Source organism: Ruditapes philippinarum, unplaced genomic scaffold (assembly GCF_026571515.1).
Source record: "Ruditapes philippinarum isolate M1 unplaced genomic scaffold, ASM2657151v2 ctg1107_1_1_1_1, whole genome shotgun sequence".
NCBI lineage: Eukaryota > Metazoa > Mollusca > Bivalvia > Venerida > Veneridae > Ruditapes > Ruditapes philippinarum.
In genome coordinates, this window is record NW_026856188.1 from 109,383 (window position 1) to 128,128 (window position 18,746).

An 18,746-nucleotide genomic window follows, 5' to 3' on the forward strand; every position below is an offset into this window, starting at 1 on the left:
TCAAATTGTTTACACTGCATGGCGATCTAGGCTGAATCAGATAATTTACTTTCTGTCATTTAAGTAGCTGACCTCCGGAGCGTCCGTGGCCGAGTAGTTAAGGTCGTTGACTTCAAACCACTTGCCCCTCACCGATGTGGGTTCGAATCCCCACAGGGACTTTGGATTCTTTCATGTATTGAAGCTATCCAGCTAATTTACGGAACATCGGTGGTTCTAGTCAGGTGCCCGTGTGTGCCTGAAATAATGCACGGAAGGGCACCTGAGGTATTCCTCCACCAGTAAAGTTGGACTTCGCAATATGACCTATACTGTGTCGGTGTGACGTAAAACCAAATCAAAACAAAAAAGCTGTCCTCCAGATGGTAAAATGAAAATGTAAAATGAAAAAAATGAAATAAAATTTCAAGTAAACAGAAAATACTTATCTAGATAGGTTTATTGTATAAATCCATCATTACTGACACCTTGGTTCAAGAAAGAATGTTGACAAAAGCGTTAATATATCAGGTTTTTCTTTTCCATAATCTACTACGTTACTAACGCAGGAGCCAATAAAAATAGAAGAAGATAATTTATTTAACGCGGTCACGTGTCACAACAGTGGTTCGGAAAAATCCCGGAATCCGGTATGCCCTAGACCGTTTATCAATTTTTTGTCATTTAGTAGACCCCTATTACATTTCAAGCTAAAGGTTAAATTGATTAATTGGTCATCATATATATAAAATAATTAATCAAATATAATTTTAGTGCCATGAAATACTACAAATATAAAAGCAAAAGCAGTTATTTGTATCCCTATATGCTTGATAAAATCCTGGATTCCGTGCATTCCGGAGCACAGGTCGCGATATTGTCCTGTACGACCACGTGATACTAAAAAAAAAACCCGGATAAAGAATTCCGTGGTATAATAAAAGACGAATTTTCCCGTTGGTGGAAACGCGAACTGTTTGTTTTCAGAGCAAAAATACTAAAATATGAACATTTTGAAGTGTAATTTCGGTTTCTTTCAACTAAATAATGTTTTTGAGGGAGATTTTTGAAATATTAGCAAGACGGCAGTTTTTCTGCTATCTTCTAGAGGTCAGCTGCTTTAAGCGTTCAAAATTATGATATTAATAGTGTGTTGATTCTCAGTGGTCTTCAAAGAGGAAAGAAAGTGTTGTCCTAACACTTTCACCTAATATTATAATAGCGGCAAGTTTTCTTTAAACAATATCATATTACTTACGTGTCATCTACTTCAGCACCTGATTTGATAAGAATCTCTACGATTTTCACATGTTTGATTGCGGAATAAAGTGCAGTTTGTCCCGATGCATCCTTCACGTCCTTCAGTTCTGGTGCAGCTTTAAGCAATTCTTCAACAACTCTTTAAAATACAACGTTACTTGTATAAGTTAACACATTGAATTTTTATCAAAAAATTTGAATGAATATTTTAATCATATTAAAGATAACAACACATGAATAGAAGAACGACATTTTTAATGTATATGAACATTGCTTGAAAACATAAGAATCACATTTAATATCAGATAAAATAACTTTTCAAGTTGACAATTCTATATCATTAAGTTTTTAGTTACGTGTTCATCCTAACTGTTATACAGAAATTAAAAACTTGGACGAGGAAGAAGTGATATTAGATGTTTTTAATTTCTAAAGAACAGAAAATTGTGCCCATGGACCTTTACTGACATTAGAAAATTTAGCTCCGCGTTTTCTATTTATTGCTTGGTCAACAGTATCACAAATGAACCCATGTGTTCTTTGACGTGGACCAGGTCAATCGATGACTATGGATTATACCAGCGTAGCTGCCAGCCAATTGAACAATATTGAACACTTGAATGGTCCCTATACTTAATATGCGGGTTTATTTGGCCAAAATATAAAGCAGTGCTTAGAATTATAATTATATTATCTCCCGATAAATAACCTGTTTCATAGAGCTTCGTTATACTAGAAGGAACGTGTCATTAAGAATATGATCGTTATTTCACATACTCCACTGGTTAAGATATTCTTTTAAAGAGTTCTTGTTATAACTATTAAATAAAATAGCAAACATGACCAAAGTAGAGACATTAGTATCAATTATTTTAAATGTAAAGTACTGAATTAAAGGTAATGCTGTAATAACTAAATTCTTTCACCAAGAACAGTTCTCGCCATATGAATACATTCATGGTACTTTTTTTTCTGAGCAACATAGTACGTTTTATGGACAAACGATTCAACTTCTATTAACAGATTTATACTCATTCATTAAATGATATTTAAAACTCACGTAAACTACAAAAAGACATGGGGCGTCCGTGGCCGAGTGGTTAAGGTCGTTGACTTCAAACCACTTGCCCCTCACCGCTGTGGATTCGAATCCCGACAGGGACTTTGGATTCTTTCATGTGAGAAAGCTATCCAGCTAGCTTATGGAACGTCGGTGGTTCTAATCAGGTGCCCGTTTGGGCCTGAAATAAGTCACGGAAGGGCACCTGAGGTCTTCCTCCGCCAGTTAAGCTGGAATATCGCCAAATGACCTATACTGTGTCGGTGTGACGTAAAACCCAAGCAAACAAACAAAAAGACATGGATTTCATATGCTGACAAATAAAGCTGACTACAATTAAAATGATTTAACTAAACAAGAAGCCTGATAATTTATTTACGTAAGATATCTTAGCTTTAAATGACAAAAATCATTCAAGCTGAACACCTAATTACCCTTTCTTTCCATTTGCAGCTGCTAGATGTAGAGCTGTTTCTCCATGTTCAGATTGTCTATAGAAGTCTACCTCACGAACTCTTATTAAAACCTGATACAGTTAGAAACAAAACTCGTATTTAACTTTATATCTTATAAAAAAATCACGTATACCGTCTTAGCTGATCCATTATGATGTTATGATATATTTTATGAGCAATTTCGTGAAGAAAATATGTAAGAATAGCTTGAAATATTCTTAATTGACATGCAATGAATCAGATTATAATATATTTATAAAAAAAATAACAGAAAAAAATGATAAGAAGTTTCATAAAGTATGACCAACCTAATTGGCACTATAAAGAACTGAAAAGAATGTCAAAATAGGTCTGTCATATGCCTGGACACCTGCATGCAAAGTTGAAACAAAATTTACCGTACGGTTAACAAGTTATGGACACTTTATTATATTAGAAGGCTCATTTTAACAAATATGAAAAGTCTAAATAATCTATTATATCATCCTTTCCTATTTATAACTATGAAGAAGTAAATGATAACATTCAGCAAACAAATGACTGAAGCAAAATTACAATGTTTGAAATATGTAAAAACATGTACACTACCCCACCATTTGTAACATCATTTGACAATTTTCCTGCTTAGAGTCTTATTTAAAATATCCCTAAAAATACCCAGTTAAGGGCCTCTTATCAAATGAATAAATAAATTCAGCATTATTTAGCCAATAAATTCCTATCATTATTATATAATCAAAATTAAACACTATGATCTGAATGATACTTAAACAATGATAAAAGAAAAAAATGAAAGAAAAGTAGTTGAGCCTACTTGGGTTTGAACCTACGATCCTCAGTTTAAATGCAGTTGACAGTATTTGTAGCCTACAAAAAATACTCTTCAAAGCGGATGTTTTGCATTAGGATCAATCTGACTAAAGTTCATCTACTTATTTCTTTTCTGTAAATCTGATGACGACCGTATATATTTCGCCTTCTTTATAATTGGGATTTCTCGAGTCTCAGAAAGCTATTTTTAGCCATGCAATCAAACCGGTTTTTATATAGGCATTAACAGAAGTATAAAAAAAAACCGTTATCCGTGGAAGTTAAACAAATTGTTGATTTTTGTTAGAAATTAACTTGAAATAATAGAGTCAATTTCAATGGGCAAGATTATTTTGCCAGTTTACCTGTCGATTATATAGACAACGCCATGTTTGTTCTCAAAATCGTGAAATTTACCTACTCAGCAGGTTTTCAAGGATTAAAATTAAGAACCACATCGCTTTCAAAATTATGAAAGCTCGCAGATGATAAGCTGTGTAAAAGGTCACCAGAAATGATTGGTCACGGTCAGATCTAAAAGCGGAGCTTTATTTAGAGCTGATTTTAATCTGATTGGCATCAGGATAGTCATACCTTACGTTCCAATTATTCCAGCTTACGTTAACTGCCAAATTCAATTGATGCTTAAGGCACTACTTTTCATGTGAACGATAGCCAATGAGTTCAAAGTAGATCTTCATATTCATTTAAATTTTATAACTTACCTTCAAACAGTCCAAGTACCCTGCGCGTGCAGCGATATGAAGTGGAGTAGTAATTTGTTTTTTGATGTTTTTATCACCATCTTTGCGCTGTTAATGTCCAATACATGCAATTATATATGACTACATGATTATAATACATTATATTTATATTTCTTGACAATATTTAGCCTAAATAATAGCTACATGACCTAATGCGCAAGAGATTTTAATGGATATTGATATATATAAGACTTAAAAAACAGAAAGACACTCGACTGAAGAAAAGCTGGCTAACTTACATATGTTATTTCTAAGTTTTCGATGTAAAAATGTTAGCATGCTTGCAAAACAATGACATAATAATTATTTCTTGTAACTGAGAAAAAGCCCGTTTTATAATCAAAGAAATCAAATTATAAGTATATTAATATTAATGCCTCTTCTATTTTACAGTTTTTATCTAAATGTCCCTATTGCTTGTCTTTACGTTCTTTACGTTTGTTTAATAAATTTAATAATCATATGCATCATTATAAAGAAATCACATATGAAATATTGCAAATAGGGATAAAGGTATGATGGATAGATAAAATCAACAATCAACTTATGAACGGTTTATCATTGATTTAATACAAACAGCTATGATGAAAAGGGAAAATATAAAAACATTATAAAACACTGTTTACCGGCCTTGGTTTCACAAACAAAAACAATTGTGATAACTCGAGATAGACCTAATAGTGGACCATAGCTCCACCCACCACATTAATTGTGAGAAAGGGTTTGGGTCTGAAGCTACACACCAAATGAATAATTTACTTTGTGTTAATGGATTTTGTAACAGTTCATTTTCAATCGTGAACATATTATAACCAATACGCATACGAAATACTGAAAAAACACTGAAAATCCAAAAAAAAAAAAAGGAAAATCGTAAGATACCTGTCTTATGTATAAAAACCTTTGTTTCAATTGACAGAAGAATCAATAGAACGATTTATGCATTGTTATTAATCTTGAAAAATGGACCACTGCAAGATGTATGCGTTCCTAAATGAACTTGCCATGTTTTGGTAAGGGAACTCAATTTCTACGCAGCCGTAGGCAATTATATATAATTTATAAATACTTGATTTATATGCAAAGATATATGAAAAGATGTATAAACATTATACCAATTGAACTCACCTATGATCATATAAGATATTGGACACCTATTAAACATCATAAACTGAAGATACTTGATTTGGACTTTTTGGTGTGTATTTAGATATTTTCATGTGCATGAGTAAACGTACAGGATCGTGAACATGAATGGAGGTCTCGTTATTTAGACAAAATTAATAACTCAATACGACCTTGTGTTAAATTAACTCAATGTTCTAATGTAAAATAAAATGTTCACTCGAAAATTTGATAAGATCTTGACGAAGTGAACGCTTAAAATATTTTATGGAAGTATGTATGGTAAAACATAATTTAGAAATCTTAGCAACTTAACTAGACAATTAGAGATCTATCCCGTTTTGCTTTTGAACTATCTTTGACATTTTATTTTATAATGGCAAGAACTATCCTTTACATTTTATTTTATAACTAAACTTCAGAAAAAATAAATTGAAAGTAAAGGTCATTCCTTAAATGTCACATTCAATATAATATTTTTTGAAGAAAGAAACTTTTTCTAGAAGTTATGCCATATAATTATAATTCTTTAGTTAACTAACATGACAGAAGAAACATCTAAATATGCTGAAAATAGGAACTGTCGATGAAGTGTTCCTGTAAAGACGTGTTCTGTGAAATAACTGCAATGTCGACAACATGTGTAATAACATGGTTATATACATTCAAAACGTATGTTTATAGTAAAACAAAAAAGAGACAACATGATCGTTGATTGCAGAAAGATTATGTTGAATCTCATTCTAATTGTTTCTTTCCTTTAAAAGTTGTATTCTTACTAAATGAAAATATTTCAGAATCAATCTTGCCACCAGTATGATCACCGGCTTTAAATGGACAAAGAAAAGGCTCTAGATCACTGAGCCAAAAATTAAATTCTTGACTGTGCGAGATGGTACTTTGGTTGTATTTGTTCAGACCAAGCCTTAACGATCCTGTATGTTTTGTGATTGATATTGCTACTTTGTGTATACCACACTCTCAAAAATTATATAATTATGTATATAAATATGCAAATAAAACAATTTTCCAACATCAAAGAATATGTAAAATGTGTACTGCAAATATTTATGCATATTATATTTAATCAATAAATCACATGCATTTATTTCTTATAGGAAAATTTGACTTAGAATTTATAGAAAATAAATTTCTAATTACCTCCATTTATTTACATGAAATTTTAAAACGGGTAATATCTTTATAAATAGTGCTTATTTGAACTTACAATATTGACAAATCTTAATTTGAGCATCATATTTATGAAATAAAACCATGAAAAAAAGTGGTACAGGATCTTTAAGAATAAAGTAAGGTAAACATAACATTTTAAACTCGTTTGCTTCACATTCATTTGGTGGTAAGTGTTATAAAATAATAACGAAAATATACTCAGCTAAATTGTACGACTTGTAAACTAAATAGATCTACTCACTGTAGAGACGGTTTCCGGTTTCAATGGATCATCATTATTCACAAATGCAGAAGTATGGTTTTTTTTCAGCAGCATCTAAGGGAGGAAATTGATCGTATCAATTAGATATAAAGTAATGATAACAATATTCCGTTAGAAAACACTATTATAGTAACTAGAAAGTTTTACAAATACGCTATATGAAATCATGATTCAGTGTATGGAACCATTCTAGCAAAATATATTGATTTTGGTATAATGTTACACCACAGTGACCATATGTCCATATATATTTGTTTTACATTAAATAAATCCATGTTTATTAAATCGAAGTAGCCATTTACAAATTGGAAAGTTGTATTAAATAAAACTACCATTGTTTTCAAGTTTTTATTCATAACTTTTATATAAGCCATATGTCTTTTCTTGATATGTGTCCTAATAATTTTATAAGCATTAAAATAGAATATATTGAAGCAACTGTGGCACCTTACTTCTAAAACATCGACACTGTTATTATCCGTGGCTAAGTGAACAAGATTTGTTTCACTTTCGTCCGTTTTACTTGCTAGAAATGCCGCATCATGTGTTTGTATCAGTTTTTCTGCGACTCTTTTACTGTTGTGTTTTGCAGCTATCTGAAGTAACTGCATGTCTATATTTTTAGATCCACCATTTGTGCTCTCATCGACTAGAAGATCGAACACTTCTAGACTGTCGTACATAACGGCAGTCAATAGAGGGGTGAACATGTTTATGTCTTGGATATCTCTTTCGGCTTCCCTGAAGCATATAGAAATATGTTTTCCTCCTTGCATTTGCTTGAATCAAGTACAACAAAAGTACTACTCTCAGATTTATATGTTTTTAATCAATTACATGTATTATGAAGTTGTAATTGAGTGTTTCATCAAGCTTATGATTTCCAGCACAATCGAACTAAAATAAATGTGTATAAACTAACTAAATGGAGAATTATCATGGGAACTTAGAATAAGTCACATATTCGTAAACTTCAACATTTGTTTATCTGTAAAATTTCCAAGATATATGCTTAACTTATTTTGTACAGTTAATACAAATATTCAATCAAACGTCAATAAAAAAAACTTCTATGTAGCACATTCTAGCCGGACTACTTTACCGCTAAATTTGCAGTAATGAAGTACAAGTCACGAAAAAAATTGTAAAAGCATTGTAAGCTTCCGTATTTGATTTTTCTTGTATTATATATGTGTATAAGTGTTATATATTTTGTGCAAATGCTTGACATAAGATATGATTAAACTAAACTTGTACATCCGTGTACGAAAGGTGATTATATATTCATTTCAAACCATTTACTTAAGGTAAATGTAGACAATGTAAAACCTTCGTATTAACTGATATCCGTATACTTCAGGGACTTATTTCGAACTTCATATATAACGCCTCATCTCTGTAAGCTTTACATTCAGTTCATTAATGGTTTTAATATGTAGCTACAACGTAAATGTGACTTGTAAGTCGCCTTTAATGTTAAAATATGCATACGATATTTTGTTATTACTTTCCTTATTTGGAATACTATCTACAAATAAAATACAAATAGAAGTCATACTGGTATTATAATATATCTGTATTTTTTTCATTTTCCCTTTAGAGATGAACGGTAAAAAATACCATTTAGATCGCCCAAAGCCAAAGTTGACAAATCCGCCTTGATTTATGCACAATATCTATTTTTACTGGCAGAAACATTATTAATCTGTAAAAATATGGTTTGTTTTGATTTTGGTCCTATAAAAGTGTGGTGTGCTTAACCTCCATTATAACTTGTTATTTTCAAATTAAGAAAATCTTGAAAAGGAGTCATTCTTCGTGAGTGAAATCATAAGATTGTTATCATTACTGACTCGTTTTGAGTCTGTTTATGAGTGATTGTGAATGGAAAACACCAATCAACAACTCCTAGCATAAGCTGAAAATGATTTTTCTACTAAAGTGTACACAGTCAAAAGTGCATCTGCGAATCTATGTTTTACTTTTAGTTGAACCTTGAAGTTTTCGTGTCATTTAAATACCAATTAGATGATCACCAATGACATAAACAAGGGAATGGTATCTATACTTATTTTGTAAACATTTACACATGAATCGTACCCTACACAACAAAACTTTCAGTTACAAGTCATCCCTAAAATGAGACCAGGCGCTAAAAACCTGCAAGTTTATATGACCAAATAGTTTTCACATTTCTTAATTTTTACAATGTTCAAAATCCTATCTTACTTTTCAATAAGTTTCCTTGCAATTTCACTTCTGTTAAGTTTTGCTGCGATATGCAGAGGTGTTTGTTTCTTCTTGTTTTCTTTATTTATCTGTTTAGGATATTTTTCAAGTAAGAAGTCTAACTTATCTTCTTTATCTTCGTACACAGCAATGTGCAAGAACGTATTGCCATCTGCGTCTGTGTCCTGCTTAATTGTGTTTGATTTAAGAGTTTTAGATAAATCATCTTTCCCTCCGTGTCTAATAGTCTACAAAAAAATGCGCAGATATTGTTAAAAGAAATTTCGTTTTTGTTAACAAAACCAACTTATTACAGTTTCTCATACTTAAATAAATATATATATCAAACGTTTGCCAAATAACAACACATATATAATACAAGATGCATGAAATGTCTTTGAAAAATAATTTCTATAAAACATTACTTCAATGCCTTATTTATCCGTAATACTATCTTAATATTCAAAGGACACAGAAAAATTGTAAACTCTTACTCACACTAACACAACCATACCACTCATCGCCATCCTGTATGTCCGCGTTATTATCGCTGATAGTTTCATCATCCTTGACAGAATGGTAAAAAATACATATAAATTAAATTATAAAGAACGATATCTTCCCTGATAGCAATATTCCTCAAGTTGTTTTGAAAATATTTCATCGTATGTAAGCAATTTTGGCATTTTGCAAAATGCTTCCAGGTAAATAATTTTTGGAAACTTGTTGTCTATTAAAAATAATATCTATGTATCTTTTTGTGTATCTTAATCTCAATCTTAATCTTGCATAATTTTTCATGTCCTATTTTATATTATGATGTAACTTGCTAAATGCAAGAATATGGCCGACTCGCTAAAAACAACTATATATAATAAAATGAAGATAACATACATTTCGAAAACTTCAGAATACTGACAGTATACAAGTATATAAATGAGACATATTCAACTACCATAATCAAAATTTATCACGGATATATATAGATTAATATGTATAATTAATTTAGTAAAACAACCAAAAAGTGTCTTTAAAAAGAAACGTGGTCGATATAAATTGACTTTTACTTAAACGAATTATTTCGGATTTTTGTATTTATGAACAAATGTTAGCAGTGCTTTTAAATGATGTAATACTGACAGTATAGTTACGTGTACAAATTCTCAGTTGCGAATGCTAACAGAAATCCAGTAGGGTTAGTTCAAAATACTGTACTAAGAGTTGATGAATTGTGCTATTTAATAGATGGGCAATATCTCCTCTCTTCGGCGTAGAAGCTGTATTCCGACCCATACAGAATTTACCCTAGATCACACCCTTGATAAAACTAAAACAAACAAACAAATTTAGATACTTACTTCAGAGTATTCAGATTCTCTAGAAAAATGACTGTCAGGGATGCAATCTGCAAAATCGCTTTCCTTAAAAGATAAACATATACCGAACACATTCGAACAGTTATTAGTACGTTAAATTTCATTAATTTCTGAAAATAGTCAAGCTAGAGTATTGGATCTTTTCACACAAGATTTGCGTCAAAATATGGAACATATTCGTACTTGAAGTTTAAATCGATACCTTTAGAAATAAATAAGTTTCAGAACACAAACATTTTTTATAATATATTTATAAGTTCAAGTATGATTATTCTGATGATATACGTGCTAGTAGTATGAATCTTATTAAATAAGATGTGTATTATGATAAGTAGCATATATTTGAAGACTGAGTAGAGATACATTAAGAAATAAAAAAGTTATAAAATATATTTTCATGACAATTTGAAATTCATGGGACGTAAATCTGAAAGTTTTGGGGCAACTTATAAGAAACCGCCCTTTTATCAGTCAGTCGAGATGTAGTTACACTGAACTTAATTAAAAAAGAAGTAAAATAATTTAGGAAGATATGTAATACATCTGCTGACTTTGTATATACTTCATCTTCTTTTATTTGAACTTTCATCCTCAGATTCATTGAGTGTTGTAATAGTAAATGAATATTTGAATGGCCCTATACTCACTAAGTTGTAAGTCTAATATAAGTTACCCTTTTTAGCCACTTAATTTCATGATAACAATTGTTCAGTACACTCTCATGCTAACTCATCCTTTGAAATATTAAATGTAACGTGAAGGGATGCAAACAAGCATAAAATTTGTAAATAAAAAAAAAAAAAAAAAAAAAAAAAAAAAAAAAAAAAATTTCATCGACTTTATTTTTCAAATGTTACATGTTTCGCGGCAAATGGTATATCATGTTATAACAAGAAAGGCATTCATGCAAAGCATTAAAGGGAGTCCAAACAAGAAATGCAGCAAGTGACGATGAACTAGCAAACATCTGATGACCAGATATTCTATAAACTTTTCAATGGTTAATTGGATTTTACCAGAATATTACATGTATATCATAGATGAATGGGCGGACGAAAAACATTGTTCATCATGAACTTTGGTAGGCTTGCTAGAGATAAGAATATTAAATGTATTTTCTGTGAAACATACAATACAGTAGTAAAAATGAACAAAGTCTGGATTTTTTTCGGCCGGAGGCAATCTAATTTTAGTTGGACTTCCTATAAAATTTACAGGGAAGAACTTAATATATGTAAAAATTCCATTGGTCATTTAAAAATTACAATCTGAAATCTGAATGGCTATTGTAAACTTAGTAAAATGACATAAAGGAATTTTTCTTACAAGGTAAACGCGTCTAATCTTTACTTGATCTAAAGGAGTTCTGGGAACGAACTATCTAAATTCATATACAAGCTGTTTTACTATCAAGTTAAATTTCAGATACATAACTTCTGTTTAACAATGCCTTCTCCAACTCATTATAAGTTCTATATTACCATACATCTTCATACAGATTATTTTACGTTGCTTTAATGGACTATAAATTTTGTCAAACATTAACGAAACCACCACTTACATCCCGTGTACTCATGCGCATAAATATGGCAAAAAACACACAAGTAAACGAACTTATCCGGTAGTACCAGTTGATGTGAAATGGATACAAAGTTGATAATTTTCATATATTTAACAATTTTATGAAGAATTTATTTTACTGCTAACGATTGAATGGTTTGTTTATCGACGTATTTTTAGATTACAAAGCTTACTTTCGATTCTTTTTTCGGACTTTATGTATCTTTTGTTATTTCCAAAGGTGTTGGAAATCTGTTGATCCGGGTATTTATCCTGCTCAGCTGGATAAAGCCTTGCCGGATAAACTTATCTATCTTCAGTCATTACGTCACATGATGACGTCACATCTTTAGCAGCAAAACAAAACTGCATATTTATAAATGCTATTTTATCGGGGGAAAAGAAGAATGAAACCATTTAATTATTCTAAAAAATGATAAAAAGCAGGATAAATCAAATACATGGTTGATGTCGGGAAGGAGAAGGTTTATCCGGTTCGCTGCGAAAGTGAATCTTGGCTCGCTAAAGCTCGCCAAGATACACTTTCTCGCTCACCGGATAAACCTTTTCCATCCCGACATCAACCATGTATTTTCTATTTGTATTGTTTTCTTTTGAAATTTTGATTTACTTCAGACTTTACATTTTGTTTCTATCTAAAATACTTTGGATGTGCCAAAACATGCATATGATTTTAATATTTCAAAAATTTAAACGTAAAATGCCATAATAGGATCATGCTTCTATTCCATGTTTCCTATAATACGATATGCAAATAAACCAGTTTTAATTCGGCCGAGTATCTTTTTTAAAGATACTTCTTGTTATTATAATAATTGTAACAAATATACAGACATTATATCAATAGTAACAAAAGGGACTGTTATAGTAATTTTATATGCTTTTTTATCATGTAAAATAAGGAAAACTGATTTCTTTTGATACCTGGGACCTAATATACAGTAGCTATATTTTAAGTCACAGATAAATACTGAAAGTAGAACACACACTGGAATAAAATATTTTGGACGACCCTCAAAAAGGCCAAATGTAGGATTTATTTTGTAAACAAAAATAAAGGTACATTAAATCATAAAAAATTGCATGATATGTTGATGTAGTGAAACATTATCTATCAATGGAAGACTGTTACCAGAATTTTGAGACAGGCATGAGGAAATTTACTAACATTATGTTCATGCGAGTCAAATATATAAAAGCTTCTTAACATTGGTTATAAACAAAGATCTATTGTTAATTGATTTTTTAGGAGATCAATCTACTATTGTGTTGAATTGCTTCAAAATCTCCACCTGTAAGAATTATTAACATTCTTAAAATTTTAATTTGTTCACTTTTTGGCGCTAAAAGCTCTCGCGTCACGTTAACGTCGCCGCCTTTTTAGCGACGTCACGGACGGCAGAGTTTTCCAGAAGTTACATAAAAAGATTACAAACAAGTTTATTTTTTGAAGACATTAACGGTAGCGGTTTTTGATAAAAAAATATATATTATATATATATAAATATATCAAATATATATATATAAAAATATGTAAAATATTTATTTATTATTACAGTAAATTTTCAGGATTGAAGAAATTAATTAAATTGACAGGATTGTTGAGAATCGCTACGCTTCGCATAGCTACAATTATATGAACTTTGTAGATGTGAAATAAACGAAATTACAAGATTGCAGTGCATTTCTTACTTGGTTTTCTGAATCCTGAACAATTCACAACACTGTCGACTATAATCGCTAAAAGAAAATAATGAACTACGATACTGCACGGAAATCGCGGACAGAGCATTTGGCTCAGTTAACCAAGATTTATAAAGAACTCGAAGAGTTGATGTTAAGCACTGAAAATGAGCAAAAAGTAAAAAATTGTTTGATCGACTGTGTGAAAGATACGAGAAATTTAAATCAACACACTTTGAATGTTTAGACTTTTGCGAAGATCCAAAAACTATAGAAACACTAGAGAAGAACTTTGAAAGTTGCAGAGTGAACTTTATAGTATTCAAGGAAAGATATGCCAAATGGAATCCCGTAGCATCAGTACTCAGTAGTGCCGTTTCATCCGCAACTCGGCTAAGAAACGCAAAAGTTATGCTCCTTATAGCAGAACAAAAACTTAAGGCTCTTAAAGAAAAACAAGCTTTGGAGAAGGAGAAATTGCGATAAGAGGCAATACAGAAGCAGCTCAAAGATAAATCGCAACTACTGGATCAAGAAAGTGCTTTGATGGAAGCGAGGCTGGAGGAGTCAATGTGGGCAGACGGAAGCACGGTGATAGAAGCAGACGACATATTAGAAGATGGACATATTGTGCCAAAAAATGGATTTTGGACATACTTATCGAAATGATAATGTAGCCGATAGCAATACGGCACGTTATTCTCGTGTTTGTTCCAGTTAAGATCACGAGGCTGCAGAAGTACGTAAATTCGGAGATGTTACGAAGCAAGATTGCGGAAATAGTACTTCCGGTTTAGAAGTGGAACGACTTGCATCAATTATTTAAGAAGGATTTAATTTACCAAAACCAGAGTTATTGACATTCAACAGTTCTGCGCTTGATTATTGTAAGTTCATTAAAAATTTTGAGACCATCATTGAGTGCAAAGTAAGTGACAATAGGTTAAGATTAAGTTATTTAATACAATATTGCACTGGTGAGGCAAAATCTTGAATAGAAGATTGTGTGTTATTTGATTCAAATGTAGGGTATAACCGAGCTAAATCAATTTTGCAATCTCGTTATGGTAAGCCACATGTTGTTGCGTGAAGTCATATTGATAAATTGTTGCTTGGCCCTAATATTAATGCATCTGATGTGAAAGGATTGTCTCAATTAGCTTTAGATATGCAAAAATGTCAAATGACACTTTCACAACTAGGGTTTGTTTCTGACGTTATTAAATCTGAGAATTTAAGGCGCATTGTAAGACGTCTCACTATGCATTTGAGATCAAGATGGGCAGAGGTAGTCCACTCTATTTTTAAATCAGGGAGAGAACCTTATTTCTTTGAATTGGCCAAATTTATTGATGAAAGGTCCCGTGTTGCTAGCTCAGTTTACGGCATTGATGTTGTAAAAGTAGAATGTCCGGGAAATAAAGCGTCTGCGTCAGGAAATACCACAAAAGGTAAAATAACTACATACACAGAAAACCAAACGTCAAAATACATTAGAAAATCTTTATGTGATCAATTTAGAAAATTGTCTTTAGAAGATAGGAACAGGTTTGTCATAAAATCTAAATTGTGTTTTAATTGCCTCAAACCCAATCATATGACACGCAAATGTAGGCGGGATAAATTATGCACTGTGTCTGATTGTACCATTAAACACCATTTTCTTTTACACAATTGGTCCACAAAACGTCCCGATAATTCAATAACCCAACATTCTGTTAATTGTGCGGCAGTTAATGGTTAATTTGCTAAAATCTGTCTAGGGATCATACCTATAACTGTTAAGGGTGGGAGCGGTTACTCTTGCCAAGCTTATGCTCTGCTCGACGATGGAGCAGACAAAACGCTTTGTGATGAATGTCTGATACAGCAGTTGCATCTGACCAGCCGGCCTGTCACCTTCCAGATATTGACCATTAGCTCGACCGGACGTACCACTTGTGGACAGGAAGTTGATCTCAGCCTTTGCCCAGTTTCTGGAAATGGTGAAATTAACCTTAACAATGTTTGGACGGTTAAACAGTTACCTATCCCTACACGTTCTGCAGTGACAAGTGATGACATTATTGGCGTTCCATACTTGTCCGATTTAGAAATTCCCAAAGTAAATGCTAATGAAGTCCGGATTTTAATTGGTACAGATTTCCCCGAAGCACATATTCCACATAAAGTGCGTTCTGGAAGCAGTCATCAGCCATATGCTGTAAGGACACGACTTGATTTAGCACGTTTGAATCAACTTAAACACAATTTGTCTCGTGATAAATATTTGCATGAAATGTACACCAAAACGGTTAGTGAGTACATTAATAAAGGTTATGCAAAAGAGGTAGATAATAACGGTACAAACTCTAAGCGCATATGGTACTTACCCCACCACCCTGTGATGAACGTTAACAAACCAGGAAAGGTTCATGTGGTACTTAACTTTGTCGCGAAATACAATTATACTTCATTGAATAGCCAGCTTTCCAAGGTCCAGATTTAATGAACAGTTTAGTAGGGTACTTATAAGATTTCGTGAGGAAAAGATAGCTATGTTTACTGATAAAGAGGCTATGTTCCATGAAGTTCATGTGACAGAAGCAGACTGTCACGCACTCCTATAGTGGCCTGATGGGGACATGTCTGTACTTCCTAAAACTTACTGTATGCAGGTGCATCTATTCGGTGCCACTTCATCTCCTAGCTGTGCAGCATTAAGAAGAACAGCCAGTGACAACGCGAATAAATTTCCAGATGAAGTTATAGAAACTGTAAAAAGAAACTTCTATGTCGATGATTGCCTGATATCTGTAGATTCAGAAGAGAAAGCGACAAAGTTAGCAGCGGATTTACAGTCACTGATGAAAATGGGAGGTTTTAGACTTACAAAGTGGATCAGCAACAGCAGGTCAGTCATTGATACAATTCCCGATTATGAACGTGCACCGACGATTGTTAGCCTCAGTCCCGAAAACGAAGTTCCTTTTGATCGTGTATTAGGCATTAATTGGAACGTTAATGACGATTTCCTCACATTCAAAATCAAGAAAACAAATAAACCTGTAACTAGACGCGTAAGGCTTTCCATAGTTAGTGCGATATTTGATCCACTAGGACTTTTAGCACCAGTGACATTACGAGCAAAAGCTATCGTTCAAAGCTTGTGTAGAAGGAAATTTGTTTGGGATGAAGCAATTCCGCAAATTGATCATGATGAATGGCAACGTTGGATATTAAACTTACCTTGTTTGGAAAACGTTCGAATAAGCCGTTGTTTTCAACCAAAATATTTCAGTACTTTAAAAAATATACATTTACACGTGTTTAGCGATGGTTCTGAGACGGGTTATGGCGCATGCGCATATTTACGCATTACTGACGAACATGATAACACTGAATGTTGTCTAGTGCTTGGCAAGTCCCGACTCGCCCCGATAAAACAAGCTTCTATACCGAGAATCGAACTGTGTGGAGCTGTTGTGTCATGCCGTCTGTATGCCAAGCTGATAGAAGAACTTGATTTGAAAATTGACAAAGTTGTTTTCTGGACGGATTCAATGATCATTCTTGGATACATAAATAACACTACAAGACGTTTTAAGACTTTAGTCGGGAATAGAATTAGTTATATTCATGAAATGACGAGTCCAGAAAAGTGGCACTATATCGACTCCAGTTCGGACTCCGCTGACATAGCATCAAGAGGTATAGATCCTGGCGATAAAACTAGCATTTATTTGTGGCTTAATGGACCAGACTATCTGACGCAGGACGAGTCTACTTCACCTAAATTTGTAAACATAAACGATATAGCCGACGACGACTCCGAAATTAAAAGAGACGTAGCAATAAATGCCACTGGGGTATACATTGGGCCGACTATAGGAGACATCATCAACCATTATTCAGACTGGAACAGACTACTAAGAGCGTTCGCTTGGTTACAGAGGTTTGTGACATACTGCAGAAGTCAAAATAAAAATGAACAAAATTGTGAAGATCTCAAACTAGCTGAGATACATAATGCTACTCATGCAATTGTTCGGTATGTACAGAAAATCAACTTCCAACAAGAAATAAAAGACATATTGAAAAGAATAGCAGATTAGCTATGCTTAACCCTGTGATGAAAAATGGACTCATCCGAATGTCTGGAAGACAAATTTCAATGATTTTGAAAAAGCCCCTATAATTCTTCCCCACAATGATCACGTGACAGAGCTGATAATAGTCATAGCAACAATGGACATATAGGATGGCAACACGTTCTAGCAGAAATACGGTCAAAATTTTGGATTTTACGTGGTCCTAGTGCTGTTAAAAAGACCATAGGAAAATGCATTGCTTGTAAACGACAGAGAGATCCATTACTTACTCAACAGATGGCGCCACTTATCCCAGAGAAGACGATACCTTGCAAACCACCGTTACATTTGTCGGAGTGGACTACTTTTGACCATTGATAGTGAAATTAAGTCGATCTAGCGTTAAAAGATATGGTTATCTATTTTCTTGCTTGACAACGAGAGCAGTGCATATAGAAGTAGCCCATTGCTTGACACAAAAAATTCATTCATAGCTGCCTACCAGCATTTTACATACAGACGTGGACAACCAGAGAAAATATTTAGTGACAACGGTACCAACTTGGTTAGCGGAGACAAAGAACTTAAGAAATCCTTAGAAGAGTGGAACCAGTCTAAGATCGGTAGATATCTGTTGCAGAATAAGGTAGACTGGCACTTTATCCACCATACGCGAGCAATTTGGGTGGGGCATGGGAGAGAATGATAAGATCTACACGCACCATTTTGAAAGCTCTTGCCAAGGAACAACTTTTAACAGACCAATAACAAAATTATGTCTTTTAGAAGGCACGGAGTAAATATACATTTACTGATGTACAAGATCCTTTTTTTTTAATTTTATTTTTTTTCTCGCATTTTAAGAACCCAAAAAAGAATTTTATAAGCTATAAATATG

The 18,746-nt window shown here is 32.8% G+C and overlaps 1 protein-coding gene across 1 annotated transcript in view; it reads right to left on the reverse strand.

Annotated features, from left to right (window-relative positions):
* LOC132745715 (ankyrin-2-like) overlaps positions 1 to 18,746 on the reverse strand; it is a gene marked incomplete at its 5' end in the record, with an annotated part of 28,500 nt that overhangs the window by 213 nt on the left and 9,541 nt on the right. Inside the window, 7 exons of the mRNA XM_060734677.1 lie at positions 1,238 to 1,378; positions 2,734 to 2,825; positions 4,290 to 4,376; positions 7,362 to 7,650; positions 9,139 to 9,386; positions 9,637 to 9,705; positions 10,497 to 10,559. Of these exons, the coding sequence (XP_060590660.1) occupies positions 1,238 to 1,378; positions 2,734 to 2,825; positions 4,290 to 4,376; positions 7,362 to 7,650; positions 9,139 to 9,386; positions 9,637 to 9,705; positions 10,497 to 10,559 (989 nt within the window). The remainder of the gene's footprint in view (positions 1 to 1,237; positions 1,379 to 2,733; positions 2,826 to 4,289; positions 4,377 to 7,361; positions 7,651 to 9,138; positions 9,387 to 9,636; positions 9,706 to 10,496; positions 10,560 to 18,746) is intronic.